This window comes from Centruroides vittatus, unplaced genomic scaffold (genome assembly GCF_030686945.1).
Source record: "Centruroides vittatus isolate TY-2023 unplaced genomic scaffold, ASM3068694v2 contig_345, whole genome shotgun sequence".
In the NCBI taxonomy this organism is placed as follows: Eukaryota; Metazoa; Arthropoda; class Arachnida; order Scorpiones; family Buthidae; genus Centruroides; species Centruroides vittatus.
In genome coordinates this window covers 3,094,011-3,121,672 of record NW_027122170.1, presented here as the reverse complement: position 1 = coordinate 3,121,672, position 27,662 = coordinate 3,094,011, and the positions used below count along the sequence as shown (strand labels likewise).

The 27,662-nt window shown below is 30.1% G+C and overlaps 1 protein-coding gene across 4 annotated transcripts in view; it reads right to left on the bottom strand.

The window, feature by feature from the left end:
* Positions 1–27,662, bottom strand: part of cv-c (crossveinless c) — a 70,121-nt gene that overhangs the window by 13,565 nt on the left and 28,894 nt on the right. For all 4 annotated transcript variants that reach the window (XM_067269072.1, XM_067269071.1, XM_067269073.1 and 1 more), the window contains one exon: positions 19,766–19,808. In XM_067269072.1, the coding sequence (XP_067125173.1) occupies positions 19,766–19,808 (43 nt within the window). The remainder of the gene's footprint in view (positions 1–19,765; positions 19,809–27,662) is intronic.

Sequence of the window (27,662 nt, the reverse complement as noted above, 5' to 3'; positions counted from 1 at the left end):
ATAATGATAAAATATGGGTCGCGTGCGCTGATAAAGTACTACTTTACGACTTTATCTAAGAACTAAATCGTTATTTAACTTAAATAAATTGTTAATTAGTACGTAAATTTATAAGTTAAATTACAAAAATGCCATCGAAATCATTAAATTTTCCTATAAAATAACTACGTTTGTTCTTTAACTAATTTGAAAATTGTCGAGTGAGGTGCGAATTTTAATGCATAATTGTCGCCAGGAAATCTCGTATTTGTTTTTTTAAAAATTCACTTAAATTATGTTTAATTTCTCTTATTTTTAACATTTAAAGCTATTAAAGGCTTTTATTTTCTTAATTATGACGTAGAAATGATCTTTAAACGTCAAAATAGTTGTTTCTGAATTTAAAAAATCTCAAGGTAATTCGAATTTAATTTAATTTAAATCAAATTTTAAAAAAAATTATACAAATGTGTTGTTAATGCGATGGGAATTTGACTTTAAAATTAAATTAGAATAAATAAGAGATTTATTTAATTAAAATTTTAAAAAACAATCAAACATAAATAATTTAAAATTAAAAAAAAAGAAAAAGTTCATTTTAAAACTAAACAAAATTAAATTAAACATAATTAGCATCTCTAAATCATCATTAATTTTCATGTATTAAATATATAATTTTAAAAAGATATTTTAAAAAAAATAATAATAATAATTAAATTTAAAGAAGGAAAATATGTTTTATTTTTCTTTTTAATTTTTTAAAATTTAAATTTTATAAAACGTCACGGAATCAATTCACCCACACGAACATCGACTCACGTGTACGATGAAGATTAAGAATTTACGTTAATCCCTTTTACAAATTAAAATTATTTTTAATTCTTGTCTAAATTAAGAATATTAAATCCCTTTATAAATAAAAATAAATTTAATTTTAAGTGATTTTAACATATAATTTTTTAAAAAATCAAGTGAAGATTAATGAATTTTCCTTAAGTCAAATGACGTTTCTCGTAGGTGACAGGTTGTTTTCCAGGTGGAAAAATATATATTAGAATTATTTTTAAGCACTTTATATTATTGTTATATAAAATTTTATTAATAAAACTTTAAAAATATAAACATGTTTAAGGAATTGGACAGGCAATATTAAAGGAAATTTAGCTTAAAGGAGAAGAAGTCGCAGCATCATCTGCGGGCTAGAGGGGCGAGTCGTTGACGTTTAACACGTGAATAAATAAGTAAAAATCCTTTAAATAAACTGGGAAAATATTATTTTGGATGTAGAAATTCTTAAATAATAATATTTACTCTTATAAAAGTGACATTGAACTTATGGGAAGTGAATATTTTCATTAAAATATTTACAAGAAGCAGTCATCAACTCGCCTTGATACGTCAAAGTAGCGAGCGAGTTTGCAGGAAAAAATAAGTAAATTTGCTTTAAAAAATGGCTTAATTATAATAATTTAACTAAGTTTGCTTTAATTAAACACATTTAAACCAGTTAATTAAATATTTTTAATTAAGTAATCCGATCGATTCGTTTGGAGAGTGTTATAAAATGCATTTGAAAGCGAAGTCGTGAGATGTTCGTATTCATCTTTTCGTAAATACGTCTGTCTGTCTGTCCGTCTGTCTGCCAGACAAATTAGAGTTTAATCTATTTAAGGATCTCTTAATGGTGTTTACGATTAGTGAAATGCAAGTTTATTTCCATACCTTGACGAATCGATAAGGAATGGAATGTAAATATAATCATTAATCTAGACACGAGGAGCCTTCCAGTAGTCGAGGGGAAAGATTAAGAAAGATGATAACAAATTTATATTAAAAAATTATGATGACCGAAGACGAATTGCGTAATAGATGAGGAAGAAGAGGAAGATAAAGAATAATGATAACAAGAGCAAGGACAACAACGAGGTGAAGAGAAGGTAAATTTATTATTCTTTATCTTTCTCTTCATCTTGTTGTCCTCCTTGTTCTTATTATTATTCATTATCTCCATCATCATCCTCTTCCTCCTCTTCATCTTGTTGTTGTTCTTATTAATCTTCATGATACTCTTCCTGTTCTTCATCTTATTGTTGTCCTTCTTATTATTATCATCCTTTATTTTCCTCATTATCATAAGAACAAAGGCAAGATGAAGAAGAAGATGATGATAAACAAGATGGACGTGGTAAAATAGATTTAAAAAAATTATATATGACGATGTACAGACGATGATGATCGTGAATAAGATGGAGCTGATTATGGAACAGATGAAGAATGATGATTAAGAAAAATGGTAAAAGCTGCAAAATTAAAATGATGATAAAGAAGCTCAAATATACAGCAAAACTCTTTTATACATATTTAAAAATATATATAATTAAAAAAAAAGAAGAAAATTCATCTGAAAAATAAAATATTTTAAGACAGAAAATCCTAATTTAGATATTGAAAAAAATTCAATTTATTTCTCTCAATTTCTCCTCGAGGGCGCCACTTATTAAAGTGTATACGGCATTTCGACAGCCGATAATGCCTATTGTTACGTCGACGTTTACGTGTACTTTGACGTTTTTTTAAAACGTCCAATTACTTTACAGAATACTATAATTAATTGAAACGTAAGTGATCATTTGTGCAATGCACGCGATCAGTTTATGAGGGGTGAAGAAATTAGTAAGGTGCAGTTATAACAGGCAAAGGATTTTAAAAATAAAACACGGTTTAAATACTTTACAATTTTTGCGATCTTCATCCTCTTTGTGACACAAATCGATCCGTGTTGTAGTACTTAATTTCTCATTATTCAACCTTGTAGTTGTTCTCTTGATTGCTTTTTTTCGTGTTGCATCCCAACTGAAAGGGGATAGAAAGGGGATGTGTGTCAAATTGATCTATTGATCAATTTGAAACACAAAAATTTCCTTTTTCTGAAATATTAGTATCTCTCGAAGAGCTGCAACCTGGTGTTTCAACATAATATGTTCATAATCTCGTAGAGACACTGCGTCAAGAGACCATCATCGACCTACTACACCCATTAACAAAAAAGTTACGTACCCACTACTGCACAACTCGACGTACAGCTATGTGAACGATTGCAGTTGTGGTCCCATTTTACGCCAGGTAATGCCACTAGAGTGTCTTAAAATCGTTACTCCTGTAGCCTATAAGAAGGCTCGCTACTTTCAGAATTTTCAATGTTGCCTATTGTTTGGAGGTCTTGGAACTCCAGACATGCCTATACAATATAGTCAAAGACTACATGCCTGGAGCATCCATAGGCATAGCTGATGGAGTTTTGCAACAGCCGCGTGGCTGTTCTGGCATGATTTTTCGGGCATGGATACGTCATGACACAGGTTATCTCGCATGACATCTCTATAAATGTACTGTACCTCTTAATCCTGCGCCCTCGCGTCTTTCGTGGACGGCTGTAAACAACCATTTTGCAGCACGTCATTGCCACACATAGAGTTTCCTAGGAATGTCTCCGACACGTTGCCACACTTCTTTGGTACAAATTTGTCATTCACTGAGAAGTGGGACCGGATGGGACAACCGGCTTCGGCCACCTACAAGTGAGGAATCTGGAGTGGTATCTGTTGCCCGTACTGGCAACAGATACCACTCCAGATTCCTCACACTCGTAAATGCCAGACGCCAGTTCCGACTGTATTCAAGAAAAAGGAGGTCCTAAAGGAACTAATGTTTCTTTTGAATTGTACTGTTGTTCCTTTGCTATAATATTGCAATCACTTATTACTGTCCTCGTTATGTTCACACTAATAAAGTTTCATTCTAACGTCTCTTTGGAGGCTCTTGGTGCCTAACTTTCAATGAGTATAATTCATTATGAAAAACGTTATAATGAGGTTTTTATTACATAAATTGTTAAATTTTATTTTATAATTTTCGTACTAAAGTTATAAACTTGGTACTTTCGATGCAACAGGAAAAAAATCGAATCATTTGTTTTTTGCATTTTGATTCGGAGCAGTTGTTACTTGATCCAATTTTTCGGGTTATTTTTGGAATTTCTTTTATCCTGTATATAAATTAACTTTAAAATCTTTGTTAGCTAATTTGATACCTGTCAAAAAGTGGGCATAAAAATGTTGAGCCCTGCTTCTAAAACCTGCGTAAACGGGAATCACACGGTACAGAATATTTTTTCCGGTTTAGGCAGGTTTTACCGTATGTCATATAATTATCTTGTGCTTAAATAAGAAAATATTTATAGAGACTTATCGTAATATCCCTTCATTAAAATTCATCTCCATTCTAAAAACACGCAATTAAAAATAAAATATATATTTTTTTTCATAAACAGTTTAAAAAATAAAAAAATTTATAAACGGGGCACGACAGTTTCTACGTCATTATCTACGATTTTCTGGAAAAATATCAAAAAAAATAAATAAAAAATACAGCTAAATTTCCATCTGTGCAAGACGTTATCTAATTCAAAATTATATAATATCCGGATAATTATCAAATGTGCAGTATCAAATTAACTAAGAGATTGTTAAATTGAATATTCTCAGTCATCCCCTCTCCCTCCTCCCCGTTTAATTCTGCTTATTTTACTCAAATAACACGAGAAATTTAAGATTAAAATCGCCTTAAAAATTAAAAAATACAATTTTTTCCTCCTGTATATAATTGGAGTATTTCCGTATTTTTTAGATTGTAAAAAAATAATAAAAAATGGAGGCAAATCTAAAATAATTGCTCAGCTTCGAACGTTTATTCTATATCTTAAGACGAATCTGGATAATTAGTAGAGACTTTAGCATTATTCTAAAGGTCAAGAATTTAATCTGGATTAACAAAATCTATACTAACGAACACCACCGAGTCCAAGACTTTAAATGATTTTCAAGAGAATAAGCTGTGTTCGAGCAAAAATTAGGTTATTTTATGGATTTTTCTACCAAAAAAGCTCTACTTTTCATTATTTTCAGCGTGTTTTCGCGTGGCACTAAAGCGCCAAACTTCTTCCATGCGACAAATTTACTTAGCTTCTGTTAAAAAAAAAAAAAAAATTAACAACATTAAAATCTTATGTATATGTCTCGTAATACGTTTTAGAATATTAAAATCTAACTTAAATCAATACTTGTTCTAATCACTTGGAATGAGAAAGTGTTAAATATCGAACCAATCACAGCTCTAGATTTGAATTTTTAAATCTCAAACCGTGATTGGCTGTCAATTAAATTTTTTGAAAAACGGCTTGTTTGGTGTATTTAAACAAGGTTTAATTAATTTCTTTTTTTAAAAAAAAGGAGAGATAGTATAAATATTTCGCATTTTAATTAAACATTACATTTAAATGAGTGACATTTAATCGACTTAATTGAAATATTGTTTAATAATTTAGATCTATGCCATGTTTTTTAATAGTGGATTATTGATTGATTGTGGGAATGATGATGATATGCATGCTTACAGCAGCCAGACAGACAGACTGGCAAATATAGGCCTAACTGTTTATTGCTTTCAATCTTAAATACCTGTTTACGCTTTAAATAGATATTTTATAACGAAAAATTACATAAATGTAGACATTAAGTAGATTTAAATGAATAAAAATAAATATTCTTTTTATAAACATAATTTTTTCTAAAATAAAAAATTTTAAAATGTTTCATATAAGCGCCATCTGTTGAGATATTTATAAATAAAATTTTAAAAATCAAAAATAATTATTTTAAAACAATTATAATCTTAATTTTAAAATACATTAAAGTATAATTATATTCTAGATCATAAAATAATTTAAATTTGTAATTTATATCATAAAAGGAAGTAAAATATAATTTTAAGAAGCTGGACCAATTATCGCACGTGATTTAAAAATTTAAATCTCGTGCGATGATTGGTTCGCTTAATTTAAAACTGAAGTCGTGATTGGCTATTAAAAAATCCATTTATAATCAAAAAAGTTTATATCAAATTGTAGAGGAAATAATTATAATATGGTGCATTTTTATAAATTAATAACATAGATGAATATTTTTTAAAGTGAATATGGTTATGGCATTCTTCTGAGGCATTCTAGACAATAAGGAGCATAACACAGAGTCTAGATAGCGATCTAAAAGGTCAAAAGTTTTATGATTTTCCAGCTTATTTCATTACCGTTCTACACTTTTGGCGGATAAATTACTTATCAAAGCTTTAAGAAAAAAACCGAACGTTTGAAAGCCTTTCTAAGTACATTTTTTTAAAAGTAAACAAGTAGAGTAAAGCAAATAATTCAAACCAAAACTTAAGACCAAAGGTTACATTAAAAAGCCTTATTTCTTTGAAAGAAGTTTAATGGTTCCTAACAGATTTTTACGCTTTTAAATCTTTAACACAATTGATACACGTCAGATTTAATGCCGATGCTTTAAGTTACGAAGTCATTTCAAATTATTTCTTGTAAAAATAATTGAAAAAAATGTATTAAAGAAAGAGGAGCTAAATGCTCTTGAGGACTGTTACTGTGCCATTCTTGGTTATTTGTATTGCTATAATATTTATCCTGTGCTATTCAATATCGTTACGCTCCATCGAGGAACAGGGCAGTGGGCGTAATGTCCATACAAACTACTGATGTAAAGTAGAAGAAAATAAATAGGACGTCACCCACATCACATTAAATTAAACTGAGTATTTTTTTTCCGTTTAAGAATTGAAAATATTTTAAAATATCCACCAGCAATCTGGGGTACTTCAAGAGCCATACCTGGATGTAAAAACTGACAGAATAATATAATATATATAAACCTCAAAAATTGAATGAGACAATATTTCCCATTATGAAAATTTATAGGCATTGATCACATGGCGACATTTGGCATTGCATAAGCAAGAATTCCAGTTCATCTCGCTTATTGAATTTTTAGAAATGAACACTTTAAGTCCTTTAATGCCTATAAAATGCATTGAAAACAATTCTTAATAAAAATGATTTTAATTTTTTTAATGTAAAATATTATTTTTTCATAGGAAAATTCCAGATTTTACTGAACAGTCACAACTCCTGCAGTTGAAGAGGTTACGTGACCATGAGACAATATAAATTCTTATACTGTAGGAAGATTCAGTTATACTTTTTTATTAACTTGAAAGATAGCGATTTTAAATTTAAATAATATAAAATTTCTATTTATTCCCATATAAATTTTTAAACTAGAAACTAGAAGAGATTCTACATTAAAATGCATTATTTGATAAGAGACAATACCGATATGAAATTTTTAATGTCGAAAGCTGAATGACTCCGAAAGGAAATTTAATCTGGATGATGTAGGTGGTGTATGTCTTACTTTGGAATCTTAAATCAAGCAGATGGTTAACACCCACCCTCGTATACAGTATATATCTGTATGTATATGTACAGTAACAATAAAAGTCATTCAATATACTGAATAAATATCACTTTGCACGGCAAACTATAATTATAAATTCAGTTGACTAATGCTATTTAATCCTCTTATTAGTTGTGCGAACATAATTCAGAATTATTTATTTAAAACGTTTACATTTTTACACGTTTTATGAAGAGAAGATTTTCTGATAAATTTAATATAACGCACTGTAAGATTTTGTGTATAAGTCTCACTTTGAATCGAGAGTTATGACATTTATATCTGTCTGTCGTGCTTTAATTTTTCGAAAATAATTACCATAAAAACTGCAAGATTGGGGTTTTTTGCAAGCAAATACATCGAAATATATGTTAGCCGCCATTTTGTTTCAAAAATGGCAGCTAATATACATTCAAATGCCTCACTTTTAAAACTGATATAAGCCGCCATTTTGCTTTTGTATTCGATTGTATGTTAACCGCCATTTTGCTTTTACTTAAGATACTAATTTAAAAAGTTTATTATGTAATAATTTAAAATTACGATAAAAATAATGTGTCATATGAAAAGTGTCGTCACGTATAACGAATATAATAATGCGAGTTAAAAAGGAAACTGTATACTATATAAATATGAAAGTAAATAATCCTATAGTTTATTAAGTAAAGGTTTATTATGTAAGCAAATCTTAAGATTTCTTACGTAATAAAAATCCAGCAACGAGTTGTTTAATTTTCCCTGCAACAATTAAAAATGTGTGTGGCGCCATCTGTTATAATATTCTATTCTAAAAACTTTTTATATAATTCATTATTATAAAATGGCAAAAAGCTTAATTTTGAGAGTTACGATGCGTTTTTAACGAATAAAAAATAAGTCCGACCCCGATCGAGATACGACACGCGACCATCTCTATCTTCCCACTCCTCAACCTTTACCCATCAAAATTTAAAAGCATCAATCCTCCTAGTAAACAAACCTCCATGCAAAATTTCACAAATTTTCCACAAAAAATACGGGAGTTATTAAGCTTCAAATTGGGTGAACAAAATCATGTTTCCCAAACAAACATACATACATACAGAAAACCCTGAAATTTTTTGTTTTGCATTTCTCAACGTTTTAGGGTTCCCCGAGTCCAATAGTGACCCTCAAGATTTTTACTTGGAGGTCATTTTCCTTCTGTTATATATAACAGACCGGGGAAAATAAAAATATCGAACCTCCGAACAACGGCCACTGACGGGAACCTTAATGACTGGTCGTTGTTTCAAGGTTATCTGTAAGCACTTTTGTGAAAAAATAATTTTTTTACTGATTAGAGGTGGCCGTTGTTGACAGTTGGACTGTATATCATATAGTTTAATTCTCCTCTGTCGCATTTATTTACAAAATTCTCGTCTCTTTACTATAAAAAAAATTCTTATATAACTGTAAATATTTTATTTATATTACATATATAAAGTGTTATTGCTGTTTTTTTTATTACAAGTGGCACACCCAAGAGATGATATTCTATACCAAAGCGTCCGTGTCTTCGTTTACGACGATGTTTCGAATTTATCAAAAATCCCATCACCCCTATATTTATTCATTTGAAAGAAAACGTTCTGTCAACATTCGAGAACAGATTCTTTCATCCTCATCCGTTTCCATGACAACCGGATGATGATGCAATAAAGAATCTAAACGACACAGTTGATAATTAGTAGTCGGGAATTTTCCCTATGTAAATATATTTTAAAAATTATCAGAAATGACAAGGAAAATGATGTTAGAATGCTTACATTTAGAGTACAGTACATGAGGAAGTGATGTGTACAGTACAGTATTGAAGTTAGCAATAAAATATCTTCAGCTGACAGCCGGCAGCAAAGGGTATATTGTTGTTGTTGTTGTGGTTGTCTGAAACAGCACTAAAATTCATCTAAATTTATATTTTTATTGGTTATAGAACGGCTGGCACATATCCTAAACCTTTTTTAACGATTATTCTCTTATTAACAAAAAAAAAGTGACGCAATAAACGAAAACCAATCGGATTTTTTGTAATTTCTTTCATCGGCCAATAATCGTCGATAATTCAAATTTTTAAAATTTAAAATTCCAAAAAACGTTCTACAACGTTTTCATTACACTGGAAAATTTTATTCTTTGTGTTTGGTGGGGAGATATAAAATCCTCTAAAAATATCTTTTTATTTGTAATTAAATATAAATAATCGTTTTAAAAGTTATAACTTCGGCTACTTATTTTTTTGAACTTTTTAAATTTCAAAAATTTGAATTACTGACGCTCATTGGTTTATGAGAGATTAGAAAATAAATCCCGTTTGGTTTTCGTTTATTGAGTTAGAAAAATTAGCAAAAACTACTCGATTCTTAATATAAAAAAGTAGACGCAATGAAAGAAAAACCAATCGGATTTTTTCTAATTTTTTTCGCCAACCAATAAGCATCGATAATTTAAATATTTGAATTTTAAAATTAGAAAAAAACGGTCATTTTAATTTCTGAAGTTTAAAAATTAAAGTGCAATGCGTTCTGGAACATTTTAATTTCACGAAATGACATATTATTGTTCGAATGAGAAAATATTTGTGGGAAATCATCTAAAAAAATTTTTTTTATTAATAATTGATGTGTTGGCATTTACCTGAATAGTAACAAATGCGAGATACCAACTAACAAAATAAAATAAAATTTACAGAAAAATTTCCATCTAAAGATTAAAAAATAATAAGTAAATTTATATCTCGGCAAGCGATTACTTTAAAAATACTTTTAAAATAATAATAATAATAATAATAATTCTAAAAAAAATCTTTAAAATATATTATCAAATTTTCGAGAAGAATAAATAGGATAATTCATACAGGAAAATTTATACAGTAAATTTAGAAAAAAAAGAAACAAAGAATGAAAGGAAACAATCAACATCGATCGTATCCTTCTTTATTTAAATAGAGAACACCTTATAAAAATGCAAATTACCTTGATAAATGATATATACCAATAGAAAATCAAGTAAATTACAAGTTATAAAAGATTAAAAATATATAAAAAAGTTATTAAATTTAGAAACTAATTCACCTTCCTTTCCTTTTATATACATACGAATGTATGAGGTATATAATTCATGCTACAATAAATGTATTGTTTTATGAATGGATTAGTTTTAGGCTATTAAAGTTTACGTCCGTGAAAGTATGTATAACCCTTTAAAAAGTAGAAATATATATAAAAAAGAGGGGAAATAGTTCTTCGTACTTGACCCTTTTCGCGTATTTTTGTAGGTGTATAGTATCTCGCTCGCTTAGGAAAGTGTGTCAAGTTGTTTTTGATCCACGAAAATTGATCATTCTTAACAACTAGAGTAATAAACCCACTTAAAAATAATTAGACACCTTTTTTTTCCTTCCTTTGTATGCATACAGAATCAATTAGGATATCTCAAAATGGACTCCAAGAGTCATATCGTTACAAGACTTATAATCAAGCAAGTAATCTTTTCTATATTCTCTCTCCTCTTCCATCTTTGTTTACAGAGTAAATGGAAAACGATATCTGAACCATCGCACCAAATAAATAAATAAAAAAAAAAATAGAAAAAAATATATCATACCAAACGAGTAAATGCGAGCGAGTACAGATTCCGAAGGTTAAAAGTTAAAGGTTAAAATAAATGCCGATTCTAGAATATTATACAGCCCTCATCAATTATGCGTAATATAAAATTACACACTTAAATAAATAAATTACTTTTTTTTAATTATTAATTTACGAAAATATTTCAGCTTCGAAATTTTTTGGTTCGTCATTTTTCTGACAATTTGTTCGATTTTTATTATTAATAAGTGACGCAATAGACGAGAACCAATCGGATTTTTTCCGATTTTTTTCATCGGCCAATGAGAGTCGATAATTCGAAGTTTTGAAATTTGAATTAACGATTCTAGAATTTTTCAAGTTTAAAAATTCTAAATACGTTCTAGAATCGTTCGAAGTGAAATTAATCGATTTTTATCGAATATTTATCGACTTTTACGCTCGTTTTTTAAATTTTATTTTTGTATTTAATTCTAAAGGTGTATATTAACATGACATTCATTAATGTTCCGGTGTCTTTCGTCATCGATTATATTAACCAATGAGCGATTTATTGATATCATTTTAAATCGGTTACCTATAGCGACACGCTAATGACGTCACATATTAGGCGCCTTTATGGTGTTACTATAGCAATTTTTAATGATTCAAATTATAAAAATTCGAGTTTCTAAATTAAATAAATGTTTTTACGAAGGTGGGGATTAGAATATGGTACTGTACGTGAACAATTTTAACAAAGGGGATGGATGAATGAAATGAAGCTAAACGGAACGTGTCAAAATATCCCACTAGAGAATTAAATGTGCATAAGAAAGCTTTGAAGGTTTGTGATAAAATATAAAATGTTTGCGATTTAAATTGTGTGTTTTTCTAAGAATTTATACAGCTTTTGTGTACACACACGCACTGTACACGAGGCACAGATACAAGTAGTGTCGTAGGTATAGGAGGCACAATCAAACGTGTAAAGCAAAATCACACTTGTAAGAGAGACAACTATATAAGAGGCACAAGATAAATCGGATGATTGTGCCTCATATGTGCTTATTCCTTGTATAGTTGTCTCTTGCAAGTTATCACACATTTACAGTTACAGGTATGTGGCACAATCACAAATGTGACAATCATAAGAGGCAGAAAAGTAAGTTTGAGAGGCAAAAGCAAAGCACAATCGGAGGATTGTGCCTCGTACGTGCTTCTGTCTCGTATAAGTTGTGGCAATCACGCGCACAATGACACGTATGCCTCACAATCACACCTTTGACAACCTCCAGACACAAGCACGCGCTTAAGGGACTAAAATGTATGCGGACAAAAAGCCGAAGTAGAGGAGGAAGGAGCAAAATGTTAAAAAGGGGGAAAAAGTACAATTAAACTATTAAAGGAGGAGAAAAGAGAAACGACACTTTATTCGCGCGTATTAATTCGTTGCAGTAGGGAAAAATCACCAAGGCAACTAACACACAATCGATTTGACTATTATGAATAAATATACTGCGCAAATGCCAAGCTTAAGTAGCATTTTCACCTTTATTACGGGGTGTGATAAACACGCGCTAAGTGATATACGCATCGGTCTCCGTCTACGTCACGTGTTTATCGACGTCACACGCACAAAATAATAATAATAATAGTAGCCGTTGTATTAATCGCCCTCGTCCGCAGTGATATTTGACTGATATATTTTCTCTCCGACACTGTTTAAGTGTTCTAAACTGCTTTATTACGGGCATAAATAACACTACAGCGGTGTGTTTGTGTGCGCCATGTAAAAATGATATATCTGTGCGTTGATATTCTAAAAAATTATTTTAAAGGAAATTTTTCGTTTTGGGGCTAAAATTTGGGCATTTTCCAGCTGAAGTTTGGCTTAATTTAATCGATTTTTCGGCTAAAATTTGGCTTGCGTTAGATGTTGAAATTTCGGTTGAATTTTAGTTAAAATTTAAGAAATTTTTACGTGAAGTTCGGATAAAGTTTAGGGATATTGTTACAAGGAATTAGACTAAAATTTAGGGATTTTTACGTGAAATTCGAATAAAATTCACGCGAGATTTTCAGTCGAATTTCAGCAAAAATGTTTACACAATTGTCAAAATATAAAAAGAAGAAGTGTAATAAAAAGTATAAAAAAAAAAAAGATATAATTACAATTACGACAGTCAAAAGAAACGAGAAATGAAATGAAAACGAAGGATATAATTAGAAAAATAAAAATTTTCTTTTGAGTATCAAAGAGACATTGTTATAAATAACACAAACGTGAGACATAACACTATATAAGAGACATAACTATGCGTATGAGGCATACCTGTACGTGCATGAAGCTTAATTGTACGTGTACCAGGCATAATTATACATACGTGACGTACAGTACACGAGAGCAATTATCTGAAGCGTGAAGCACAAACTACGCTTGTATGAAATACCAAGTACTGTACAGTACGTACGTATGAGGCACGAACTATACGTATACATGTATGAGGAACAAATACACGTGTACGAGATACAAACTATACATGCACGAGACTCAACTACATTCGTACGAAGCGTAACTATAAGCACACGAGAGGTAACTACAAGTATACGGGTCCAACTATTCGTATAAGAGACCTTACGTTTCTAACTTGATTTTTCTTTATAACTATTGAATTTTTACGTTTAAAACACAAATTTTTCTCCCCTTTACAGATTGTTGTACCTTTACGACCCATTTTAAACGAACGTTTAATGTAGTAAGTATGGTTGCTGTATATTCGAATTCTGTGTGTAATCCAAAGAAATGATTCTCGGTAGACGACCTTACAGCAATGGTTAGAAAATTTACGGTTTATTTTAAAAGGTTTTTAATCAAAAGTATTTCGAGTTGGTTTATGTTTCCAACCCCTCTTCGGTGCCGTTAAAAATACAAATCATAGTAAGGTTCACGACATTATTAAACATCACGTAAAAAGGGGAATACAATAACATAAAACTTACATATTAGCCTATATGATGGTACATCTTAAAATTATGTTTCTATATTTTTTTTATCACATAGGAATATAACCATTCTCTATAATATAAAAATATATAAATTATTGCGGTTTAATACAATTTGATAAAATATATACAGTTATTGTATTCCCCCCTTTTTACGTGATGTTTAATAATGTCGTGAACCTTACTATGATTTGTACTTTTAACGGCACCGAAGAGGGGTTGGAAACATAAACCAACCCGAAATGCATTTGATTAAAAACCTTTTAAAATAAACCGTAAATTTTCTAACCATTGCTGTAAGGTCGTCTACCGAGAATCATTTCTTTGGATTACACACAGAATTCGAATATACAGCAACCATACTTACTACATTAAACGTTCGTTTAAAATGGGTCGTAAAGGTACAACAATCTGTAAAGGGGAGAAAAATTTGTGTTTTAAACGTAAAAATTCGATAGTTATAAAGAAAAATCAAGTTAGAAACGTTCAAAATTTTGTAAAATTGAAAAAAATTCGCCTTTAAACACTAAAAATTGGAAAAATTTGAGTTAAAAAGGTAAAAAGGCAGCAAAATTGCGCTTTTAAACACTAAATTCTTTAAAATTGGCAGAATTTGAGTTACGAACGTTCGAAATTCATTAAAAACGAACAAAATCTGACTCGTAAACAATAAAAAGCAGTAAAAAAAAGCACTACAACACCGAATCTCGGAGAAAGAAAGAAAACTCCTCCCAGAAAACAATATTCTGAGACAAAATTAGACATTTTGGAATTTCGACGTGACCTACATCAGAGAAAACTACACATCACATCATAATAGAGTGAACAATATGACAATATACTACACTCGAATCACACAATATAAAATGCGTATTGTTACGTATAAAATTGCACGTGGGGACGAATTTAATTAAACTGTACAACGGATATCAACAATAAGAGATGGGCGAGTCACGTGGCCTTTTGCGGCCCGTTTCCGGTGTCCACACCCCCCTAGAAGACTTAGTGTTTGGCTTACCTGTTAGCCTGTGTTCTCGCACTTTCTTCCACCACCTTTCGGCTCTACCCAATGGGCAACCGCGATATTTATTACCAGATATACGTTCGCTGAAACTTCTGATAAATCTCCTATTCATGAAGGCGTTGACGGCATCACTCATCCAGGATACGGAAGATCGGGGGGAGCTATCATCCTCCTCGTCAACATACATCATCATGGATGATGTTTACCACGCGCGTGACGAAGTAACGCGACTCCCGGACCAGAACACCAGCCGGTATGCTGTCACAGAACGTAGTATTGGCTTCGCCCAATCGGGTTTTGTTCGTAGGAACACGTGATCGCGACCAACCTTGGCCGTCAAACCCCGTTAAGTGCGATAACTGTGCTGGGGGTTGGATCGTTCGCCGAGTCACGTGGAGTGATGACGTATGATTACGGTGCCGTGCCCCATTTTCCCGCGATATTTGAGAGGGTGGACTCGAACTACGTCACTCGATACGGTGTTCTGGACGGAAACGATTTCCCCGTGTTTCTACGCGTTGTGAGTAGTTAAAATGTCCTTTTTTAAAGCGAATTTTGTATAAATTTCCCTAATCGTTAACTCTCTTAAGGTTTCTGCACGAAGTTTATCGTTAAAGATGAATTTTAGGTGGGGAAATAACCCGGAAAATCCCTACTTAACCGGTGATGTAGCGAATTATACTACTTATAAACTTCCTAAATATTAATTTTTATAACATTTTATAAAGGAAATTTAAGTTTTGAGGGAGATTTGAGGTAGGAAAGTACGCGTAGAAGATGAAGAATCGTCTTGTTTCTAGGAAATCGACTTGGATGAGAAAGGATGACGATGAAGATGCTCCTGTGCTAAAAAAGGTTTCTGATTCTCGTTTTATGGATTAAATAAGGTAATTTAGGTTCAAAGATAGAAATTTTAAAGTATTTAAATGATCTAATTTCCCCATTTTTAGCATGGAAAACGTGGAGGAAGACTGAGGAATGATAATGGTAATGATGCTCCTGTGCTAGAAAAGTCTGATTCTCGTTTTTTTTTTTTTTTGGGATTAAATATCGTAATTTAGAGCCAAAAATAGGGATTTTAAAGAAGAGAAAAGCATTTAAATCGTCGAATTTCCCTATTTTTTGCGAGGAAAAGGGGGAAAAATTCTCATCCAACCGAGCGTGAGGAGTTCAAACAAGATCTTTGTTCTAGCTTTTTTTACAAAGAAATTTTGATTTTTTAAAGGAAATTTAATGTTTAGACGTAGTAAAAGTCATTTAGGACAAATATATTTGTAAATTTATCCTCATAAAAAGACATAGAAAGGATACGTCCAAGCCATTGAAGGATTAAATGCAACTTAAAATTGTGTATGAAAGATTCATTGAATGAACTCTTAAACATTGTTACAAAGGAAAAATAATAAAAAAATATATAAATTTACTTTATATAGATCACGTACTTTCCATTGTTAGAAGTGGGTAGGGTACTTACAAGAGAGGAGAAAGAATTGAAAGTCATAAGATGAACGTTTTTGATAAATAATCTCTGATATTCGTTAGAAACAAAAGAATTTTTCTTATTTTATCTTCATCCGAAATTAATTTTCCTTCTTTCGGAAGCAAAATATCATCCATTATGACGAATTGATGCGGATGAAAAGTGATACCTTCTTCGTAAAAGGTACAAGAATGATGCCAATTTTCGTGCATTTAATCTAACTTTTTAACGTCTTATTGGAAATAAAATTGAGTTTTTTAATCTTTTTCCCTATTTTTCCCTACTTTCCTATCTCTAGAAGTAAAATATCGCCCATTATAACGAATTGATGCGGCTGAAAAGTGATACCTTTTTTGTATGAAGAAGTGATGATAACGCCATATTTTGTGCATTTTAATCTGATTTTTTAATGTTTTATTGGAAATAAGATAAAGATTTTTATGTTTTCCCTACTTTTCTACCTGTAAAAGCAAAATATCATCCATTAAAAAGTATTGATACAGCTGAAAAATCGATCGACATCGTCGTCGTCATCATCATCATCATCATCATACAAAGAGACGAAGAAGTGCAATTTTTACTGAATTTTAAAAGATTTTACTTCATTTTTTAATGGTTTATAAGGAATTAGATAAGATTTTTTAAACTTTTTTCCCATTTTTCTCTATATGCAGAAGCAAAACATCATCCTTTACGAAGCGATGCGCCGAAGAACGTCCTCTTCTTCACGCAAACGAAGCTATCATTTTCAGTACATTTAAATGGATTTTATTTAATTATTTAACATATACTTTTTCTATTTTTTCCCTATTTTCGATGACGTAAATCAATTGTGACTAGCATCCAACCAGCTTTTTCTAACTGTATTACAAAGATGAAGTGATAAATTCCATCTTTCATCTTTGCACTTTAATCGAATTTCTGAGGATTTTTCTCTATATATAAAAAACACTCCAGAATCCATTTTTTCGTGTAAAATAAGGAAAAAAGACCTCAAAAATCTAATTTTGTTATTTTTTTTATGTATAGATTTAACAGGAATTTAATACGAAAATTCTTTTGTGTTGTTGTTCCAAGTACCTGGAGGCAATCATACATCCATACACAATCGTGCCACGTATTGATTTTACCAATCTCCTTACCCTCCAAGTGCACCTGCACTTCAAAAGAAATGCACATATAGCTTCATTTTGCTCCTCTTTATCCACGTGTCTTCTTGTTTTTAGCATAGGAGAATCCATATTAATAACACAGAAACCTCTGCCCCGGTTACATCAACGGAATGTTTGAAATGAGGTGCATGTTGTTCTCCGATTAATTAGCAAATAAATCAGTAATCACTAGAAAATTGTATACGCATGTTTGTAGATGCTACAGGAAATTATTACTTAGCAAAGTGTTATTTTCTTCCAGACGAAAACATCGTTAATTGCTTCCTTAATTATTAGATGAGCAATGGATTCTCCAGTGTAATCGACCATTTTAGCGCCGATTACCCCCATTTTATGCTCTAATTTTGTTGCGGACAGCTTCGGCAACCCGTCAACTTTAACCTTTGACACTTAAAGCATCGTAAAATACATATTTTTTGCAGTAGAAGGACTTAAGTACACCCTACTCCACCTTATCTCTAACTATACGTTCTTCAACTTCACCAGATTTTTCGTAATAAAAACTGTATAAAACTATTTAAAAAGTACGTCTTATCAACCTTAAAACGCGTGTAAATACATAAAAATTCTATTAATATTTAAGAATTTTAATAAATAAGTTTAATTTTTAAAATTAGCTTCACTGCTAAGCTTTTCTTAATGAGAGAAGCTCGACGGAGAAGCCAACTTTACAGTGATTTAGCGTATAAAAATCTTTATTATCTTTTTAAATTTTTAAAACTTTTTATACAAATATTTTAAATTTAATAAATTTTTATATTTTTAATAAAAAAATAATTTAAATATTATTACATTTTTTAAATTTTATCAAAAAATAAATGTTTCTATCATTGGAGTATCAATTTTTAATGTTTTTTTTTAAAGTAGTTTTTATACAGATTTTTATATAAATTTATTAAATTTATTTAATAAAATCGAATTGTAATATGATAAACTTTATATTTAATTTGATTTTTTTAAGTAATAATTTTTAAAAGATCTAAAATAAAATTTATTTGATAAAATTGTTTAATTTGTGGATAAATTTATGAATTTTTTTTTTAAATAACATACTTAATTTTAAGTTTAATATTTTAAAAATAATTTTTAAATAAAAATTTAGAACAAATGCTCAAAAAATTCGAAATAAAATGACAAAAAAGTAATTTTTTTTTTTTGAAGTGGGAAGCGAGGATTTAAAGCATCATTTTTAGGGAAGTTTTACAAAATTTTACTAAAAAATTTAATTAAAATGATGTATTAACTTTTTTTAGAGCAAATTATATTAAAAATCACTCAAAAAATTCAAAAAAATATTGATAAAAAGCTGTTTTTTTAGTAAAGGTAACGTTACTTGGAGGTCGACTTCCAGAAATCGCTGTCTTTTACTTAAAAAACTCCAAATTATTTTTCATTTTTAAAATTTTTTTATCAATTTAACAGCGACTTTTACATCGCTTTTTGAGATTTTTTTCTATGATTTTATTCTAAAAAGTTATTTAAACGATAATATTAAATCATCCAAAAAGTCGAAATAAACATTAAAAAATACCTATTTCAGTAAAAACAACCCCACTAAAACACACTAAAAAAGCTGTTTTTAGTAGGAAACTCCATTAAAATACACCAAAAACTCTTTTATAAGTTTAAAAAAAACCACTAAAACCCTCTAAATGTGCTTTTTCTGTTAAAAACCAACTAAAACACAATAAAAAAAAACCTCTTTTTTAGTAAAAAATACTACTGAAACACATTACAAATTTTTTACGAGTAAAAAAACACTAAGCCCACTAAAAATGCTTTTTTGGCAAAAAAATCACTAAAACACACTAAAAAACCTTATTTTTAGTTTAAAAAACTACTAAAAACACTAAATTATGCTTTTTTCGAGTAAAAAAAAATATGATTTTCGAAGCAGAGAGCAATTAAGAGCCATTGTAAGAGCTTTTCTTTAAAATAAAATGAACATTTTTAAAATCTTATTTTTAAAAAAATTAAGAAAATCATTGTTTAAATATAAAAAAAAAAGCAAGACGACCCACATAAAAGGCCCCGTGTTTACTTCCTATAAGAGTAAAGAGGAGACAAACATCCAACACCCACGCAATAAAAGGTAAAAGAACTTTCTCACGGACGTCTGTTTGTACATCCGTCGCCATTCATAAAAATCATCTTACCTGTTAATTCTTGCACGGAGTGAGATCTCGCGGGCACGGTCACCTGTAAAAGAGTAAACGAGACTTTAAGCAAACACACCAAGTCGGGGGGGGTGAGTTTACACGTAACTGTGACGTTTCTACACCCCTTTCCTAGTGTCTAAACGGCCGGGAAAATACGCCATACAGTCTACACCACTCGAAGGTTGTTCTGTGTAGGGAATGTTACGCCCGTACTGTACTGTACGTAACACACAACCCACGTTTAAGGCTATAGTAGAGACCCTGCAACCTTGGAACTATCTGGTTTTCAATTTATTGCACGGGGGTTGAATACTTGACAGCGTAATATGTCTGGTGTCACTATTGCTTAATTGCTAGAGGATTTACGGACGGGTTGAGAAGGGTTTTTTCGATAACGTAACGTAATTTGCGGTGATTTTTTAAGTGATTTATAAGCTCGATACCCTTTTCTACACTCGTCTCCAATCCCCCTTATCGCTTCTGGTACCAGTAAACTGGTGTTAATTCGTGTTTAAAGCGCGCTTTACACCCATTCAACCCGCGAGTAATTAAGTTTGGGGGGGTCGTCTACTAGTTTCTAAAGCCGAAAACACGGTGGACAGACATACTTACGCGCGGATATTTGAGTAAATTAACGTAGGAAGCGTATTTAGCGCGTGTTCGTCCCGTTCTGGTGATCGTTTACTAGTTTCTTAAACCAAATCCGGACAGACACACGCACCGACAGTCCCAATTCGGATGAATAACGTATATACAGAAGTTACTCGAGGTGATTTCCTATCAGTTTCTCAAGTTTAGAAAGCGAACGGACAGACATACTTACGCACAGATCGTCCCAGTGTTTACGCGTGAACTCCATACAAGAAGCGTATCGGGGATCGACACATATTAAAACAGAGGCGCAGGTCGACTGTACGCTGTCCACTACGTTCCTCCAAGTGGGGCATTGAAATTTGTTGTGCGAATCGGTGGCCATTTTTACACATGCACGCGCGAATAAGCGGCGTGCGCTCTTTGACGAAATACACAAGAAAGGCCGGGTGGGTTGTAATGTGGGACAACATACTTGCGCTACCACCTAATCAACATACCTGGCAGGTACATCTACACCTGTGCATACACAACCAACCGTACGAAGGTCACACACCCCCTCCTTTTCTCGCTTCACCTTTTGTAACTCTGACGTCCTGTGACGTCAGGAAATTACTTACAAACTGCACGCGCTAGAACCGTCGCTTTTCGTACTTTAACACGGAACCAAGTAACAAGTAAGAAAGACACTTGTGACGTCTCCCGCGCGCGATAAATGAAAATTTATTTAACGAAAGCTCCATTTATTTTTTGTTTTAAAAAAAGTGGATTTTTTAATAAAAATTCGAGATTTTTTGGAAGAAATTACTCCGAAGAACGTTTTCTTCAAAAAAATTAGCAGTTTTAGCGGGAAAAAATGCATTTTAGCAGTGAAATTCGTTTTAATTTTCGCCGATTTACACACACTCCCGGGAGATGCTGGCAAAGTTTGGGATATTATATTATTAATTAATACAAGAAAATAGAGTTTTTGAGCATTAATTCAAAAATAAAATTCCAAAAATAACCCTAATTTTTAGAATTTGAGTTTTTTTGGATTTTTTCAAAAAATTTCCGGGTTTTTTAACAATAAAATATCATCAAAACTACAGAAAATGCAAAAAATAAAATCAAAAATTGCAAGAATTTTTTTAAAGCTATTTTTCTCTTTTTATTTTGTATTTTAAATGAAGTTTTTAGTGTTAAAAATGCAAAAAAATACTCCAAAATAACTCGAACTTTTTAGAAATTAATTAAGTTTTACTGGATTTTTTCTGCGAATTGTTTACAGGATAAACCTGATCAATAATAGCAATATGATAAAGTGAATAGCTCTGTAATTAAATATTTATCGTCCTTATTTATCATCCTTAACGTAAATTACATAAATAATGAATAAAACTAAATCCCAAACGTTCCTCCACAAAATATGTTTTGTCATTTATTCGTGTTGTTGCGATATTAATTTCTACAAAAATGACAAATTCCGTGAACGTTGTTCGTCAACATTGTCTTAAAATGTGATGTAATCCAATGGTTGGGAGAAGAAATAATTGTTAATATACTGTTTGGCATCCCTACTTTATCCTCCTCCTTTCACCGTTATCAATCCAGTGCTAAAACATCGTTTCTATCCCTAATTTCCCAGCCAGATCTTCCTCCTCATCATCAACAGAATGTTAAAACATCGTTTTTGTATTTAACCTCCATGCCTGGTCCTTCTCATCATCATTAATTCAACGTTAAAACGTTGTTTCCACATCTAACTTCATCGTCATCGCTCAAATATTAAACATTATTTCCATATGTAACTTCCACGTTTTAACCTTATCATCATCAATCAAACATTAAAACACTGTTTAATAATTTATCTTCCTGTCTCATCTTCATCGATTTCCTGTTAGATCTCAATGTTAAGTTGCCTTAAAACGCAATAATAATCCTTCTAAAAGGCATGATGGTGAATACAGTGTAGAGTTAATGATAATGAGGATCAAAAAGAATTTTCTAATTCTAAAACAATGGATTGAAGGTGATAAAATCTTCTAAATATATAAAATTAGAGCTTAAAAAGCTGCAAAAGTATTGATTTTCTGATGTTAAATCCCAAAATATTGTATTAAAAACCCCTAAAAATAAAAAAATTGTGATCTGAAAATAATAAAAGAAGGGCGAAGAGAGGAGGGAAGAGAGTTTTTAATCCATATTTATCTGTTTGTGTAGTGATAATATTATTTTTAAATGATACTTTTGACATTTCTCAACAAGATATTTATAATTTATATGGTAAATAAAAGTAGAAAACAGCTTACAATCTAAATTAAATCCTGTTATATAATGTTATAATATTTTTATTCTGGTTAAATGGAATTTTCTGATAGAAAGAAATATTAAATATTTGTTTTCTTTGACTTAAAATATAAATTTTGGATAAAGAAAAATCTATCAATAGGATATTTTATCCAAGAATTATGTAATGTTTTTATATAAAAGCAATAATCACCTAGGGAAATCTCAGAGAATTCAAGTGTTTGCTTATCATTTTATTAAAATTATACATTTAACTTGGATTTTAAAGAGGAAAACATTTTAGAAACTACCTTCAGCTGCAGGAAAATGCATTTTTTAGTTTGGATTTGATGCCTCGGTGCAACGCTTGGTTGATCTGCCAAGAGGAGTGCTGCCGAGAAGACTTATAAGAAACCGGCCCCTATTTAGGTGTTAGATAGTCGAAGAAAGCTCAAAAACACCGTGCACCGGCCCGTCGGCACTGTGTAAACCGACCGGCTACCGGTGTTTGATGGTTTTATCCACTACCCTGCCGGTGGTCCATCTTTTGTAGCAGGAAGCTGAATTTTGCAATAGGGGCTTGAGAAAATACCTAAGCAGTAGGAAAATATCTTTAAAGACAGGGCAACGGTAAGAAAATATTTGGGAAAATTTATTTTATAAGTTGTAAAGTCATGAATTTACTTGTAATTGTTAAAAAGTATAAAGTAAACCATACCCTATCTTTATAGTAGAATAAATATAAAAGTATAGGGGCAGATTTTTCTATGTAGCAATCTCTAACTGGGAATTGGCATCTTAAATAATGCCACATGTTTTCTCATTAATAAATTCTATATTTATATAAATATCTACATACATAAATGCATAAAATATATATTAGACATGTAATTTATTATATATATATATATATATTATTTTTGTTACATACATAATGTAAGAGGATAAAAAAGACGTAGAAATTTGTAGCGGATGCTGCTGCTATTGATCCCGATACTCCGATACAAATATAAAAATAAGACACATAAAATGTATTTTTCTACAAAATTCCTGAAGATTTTATACAGAAATTTATATCTTCTGGATCTAAAAATTAATTTAAAAACTAATTTTTCATTTCTGAAGGTTTAAAAATGTGTTATAAAAGTAAAAATGATCGGATTAAAGGAAAGGAGAAAACTCTTACAGTCTCCAGTGGCTTTTAGTTGATAGTTGATAAATATTCTTATCTAATATCTTCATTTCCTGTTTATATCTAAGCTGCAAGTGTTTAAAAAATAAAAAAAACCAATGTCAGCTCATCTTAAATTTAGTAAATACAGCCAAAAGACTATCCAAAAAATATAAATCCCATATTTTCTATTCTAAAATCCTACAGAGACAATGCAAATAAAGGTAAACAAACCTTCTCTTGTGCATTTTCTATTCTTCTAAACAGTAAAGAATGCACAGAATTTTGAAAATTTTTATAACTTTTATAAATTTAATATAAAAATAAAGCAAAAATTTTCTTAATCTGTTGAAGAATTATTAAAAAATTCCACATTTTATCGGCCAATTTTTCTCTCTAATTAGAAAATGATTATCTGGGAAACTTCTGATATTTTGCGGAAGCGTGGGATAACTTATTGGAAAATGATTTTTCTCGGGATTACTCCGGTTATATAAGTACCTCTCGAGAATCTCTTACATTTCAACATTATTACAGTATTTGTCTGGAATTTTCAAGAGTAGTTTTCTTTTAAGAATACGGCTTATTAGATTGCCAAGTACAACAAGCCGATAGATAATCTGTTTTAAATTGATTCTTGTCAGAATTGAAGTTGCTAAAGTATGAATTTCTCTAGTGACTTACTAAATTCTCTTTGATTTCTAAAGAAGATTATATAAATGTTTAATTCTTCCGCATTTAAAATGATTAAGTGACATTTAATTTGTGTTTACGTGCTCCTCTTTTGATATTTTTGATGTTGGGTGCTTAATATTTCACATTTTTTAATATTTTATGCCCAATATCCTGCATTTTAATTTTTAATGCTTAATATTCTTCAATTGTTTGTGTTTTTATGTTTAATATCTTGCATTTTTTAATGTTTGATGCTTAAATCATTTACATAATATATTACATAAATTACCAAAGTGTGTAGGATATTAAATCCTACATACTTTGGTAATTTATGCTGTAAATTATTTATTTATATATCTTAAATAATGCTTTTAATGTAGAAAATTGTTAAGTAATTAACATTCTTTCAATTATTGGAGTGTTTTTTGGTGTAATCCCTAATCTTGTTGCTGTTTTCCCAATTATAAAATCAGTTAATTATGTATAATTGGCAGGAAGATTAGCTGGAAGTAGGATTTTTATATAACAAATCATTTAATTTGCTAGTAAATATGTAGTTAGTGACAAATTTTCAGTAAAAATTCTCAAATTTGAGATTTTAACCTTAAAATTTACACATAAATCCATGTTTTTAAGAGAGATTTAATGAAAAAATCTCAGTAAAGACTCTTGTTTACAAAGAACAATGAATTAAAGAGAATATTTTTAAAATATATATATATAAAAAATATTCATTTATTAGTATTTTAAAAGCATATTTTAATGAGTAGAACATGAACTTGTATAATGGTCATTAGATAAAGAAATCTTTTGATAAAAACAGGAAATAAACACAAGGAAAAAAAATATTTTTAAAGTTTTACACTTTAAAAACATCAAAAACTTTCCATTCAATGTAATAAATAATGAAATAACTCATTTAAACTTATTAAAAAATCTGATGTAGATCAAGAGCTACAGGTTGCATATAGGATGTTATAAAGAAAAAAAACTTTAATTTTTATTAATTCTAATCAAATTTTAAAATTATTTTTATAGAAATTAAAAAGTATAAGATAATTAAACCCAGAAATAATGTTTTATTCCTGTCTAAGATTGCTAAATTTGTAGAAAATCAAGAAAAGAAAAAGTAGTTCACAAGCTACAGCTTGAAAAGTTTGATTATAAACAAAGCTACTAATGAAATTTTTAAGATTCCTAAAAAATTTTAGATAAATTTTAAATATAAAAGTGCCTTAATAAGAAGTTACTTACTCTAAAACATCATAAAATTTCTCTCATTCATACATGCAATAACTTAATAAAATCTTATAGTACGCTCACTGCAACGGTGATTAATCAACCTTTCTAAGCTTGTTAAACAACATATTTTATAATATAATAAACACATCAACACATCATATACATCGCCAGACATTAAATAATCAATAAAAAACGAGAAAAATATATTTTCCTGTTGATACACATCACCTTTTATGAATAAAGTGTAACACTTTATGTACTAACATAAAAAAAAGGCACATTCCTCCTCACATAACTGGTGGGGGTAAAAAAAAAATTAATGTAGCAAGAACCGGACATAGGATAGTGTGGGAAGTATATATAGTCCCTATACAGGAAATGGTTGTCCCTTCCCTAAATAACACACCAGTGACCTTAGAGATATAACTTTACTGGCAAACACCATTCACTAGCTTCTAAATTCCATTATAAAAGTCACTCCCCAAGAGTAACTCCTTATATATTTGATTAAGTTATTTTAAGAATGTATGGATACAGATAAGTAAACATAAATATGCTTAGTGAACTCCTAAGTTTAATCAGAAAAAAATTGAACAAATAAAAACCAAATCTTATTTTGGGAATTATGTATTAAAATAATGAAGATAAATCCTTAAAAAAGTCATTTTTACAGTTGTAAATATTTAATTTCATGTGTTTTATATGTAAATTTGCATCGTGAGAGTAATTCCTGCTTCCTCTATAGAAGACTTCATGACTTTTTATATTAATTTTTATATAAAAAATATAAAATTTTAGTAATATAATCAAGATAAACTTTTAAAATATTAGTATTTTATGTTTATTTATAAAAATTTTTATATAAATTTACTTTATAAAACTGGAATTTCTACTTCCTCTACAGAAGACTCTTGGTGAATTTTTATACAAAAATAAGTAATTTTATTAAAATAACGAAGATAAATCTAAAAATTTTATGTTTAGAATTATAATGATTTAATATTCCATATTTATACATGAATTTTCGTATAAATGACGTATAAATTTACATTATGAAAGTATAACTCCTGTTTCCTGTATAGAAGACTCTCTGTTAATTTTTGTATAAATTTTTATATATTTATGTAAAAAATGATTATATATAACTAAAAATCCCTACAGGGAATTCAATTTTCTTTTATTTATTTACTTTTTTTTGAATGAAACAAATCGGAAGTGGTGGGTGGAACAAATAGACTTAAGCTGGATGAAGCATAATGTAAAACATATGTTTCCATTGTATGTGTATGTAGTTTAGGAGCGAATTTCTCGACTAAATTGGTCAAAATTTCGATAAGAATTGTCTTTATCTTCAAATTTTTAAAGAGAAAAATCGAAGTTACGTATCGATCGAACAGTAGAAAAGTATAGAAACGTGACGGAATGGAGTGTTACGCGTGCGTGTAGAGTACAGCAGATGTTAGCACCCACGTTATAACGAGTAGAGGGAAGCGATCGAGACGGGAGTGGTCCTATAAACGGAAGACCATTTTCGGCAGTTGACATAGTTAAGCATTTGCCTACCTTACCCTGACCCGTTCTTCCAGAATGCAGGTGCGAAACACGTGTTAATTTCCCCTCTTTATATACTGTATATATACACGTTTGTGTTTCGTCACATTCCCAAACCGAAATATCAATATAAGCTGTGTTTAAAAACACCAGAAAAATCTCTCTGAAGGTCTCTAATTCTTATTAGAAGGTCTTTTGGTGTTAACTTCCTAAGAGAATAACTAATTTGTTAAGTTTACACTTGGTTTTTATTGTTTTCTTTAGTACTGTTCAAGTTTTTTGTTTCGGTGCCATTTTTTTATTGTTCTTGCCATTGTTTTCTCTGTTTGCTTTCCTGTTTTCCTGTTACTCATTGTTTCGTTCCTTGTTATTCGGTGTTTTTTCGTAAAAAGAGAA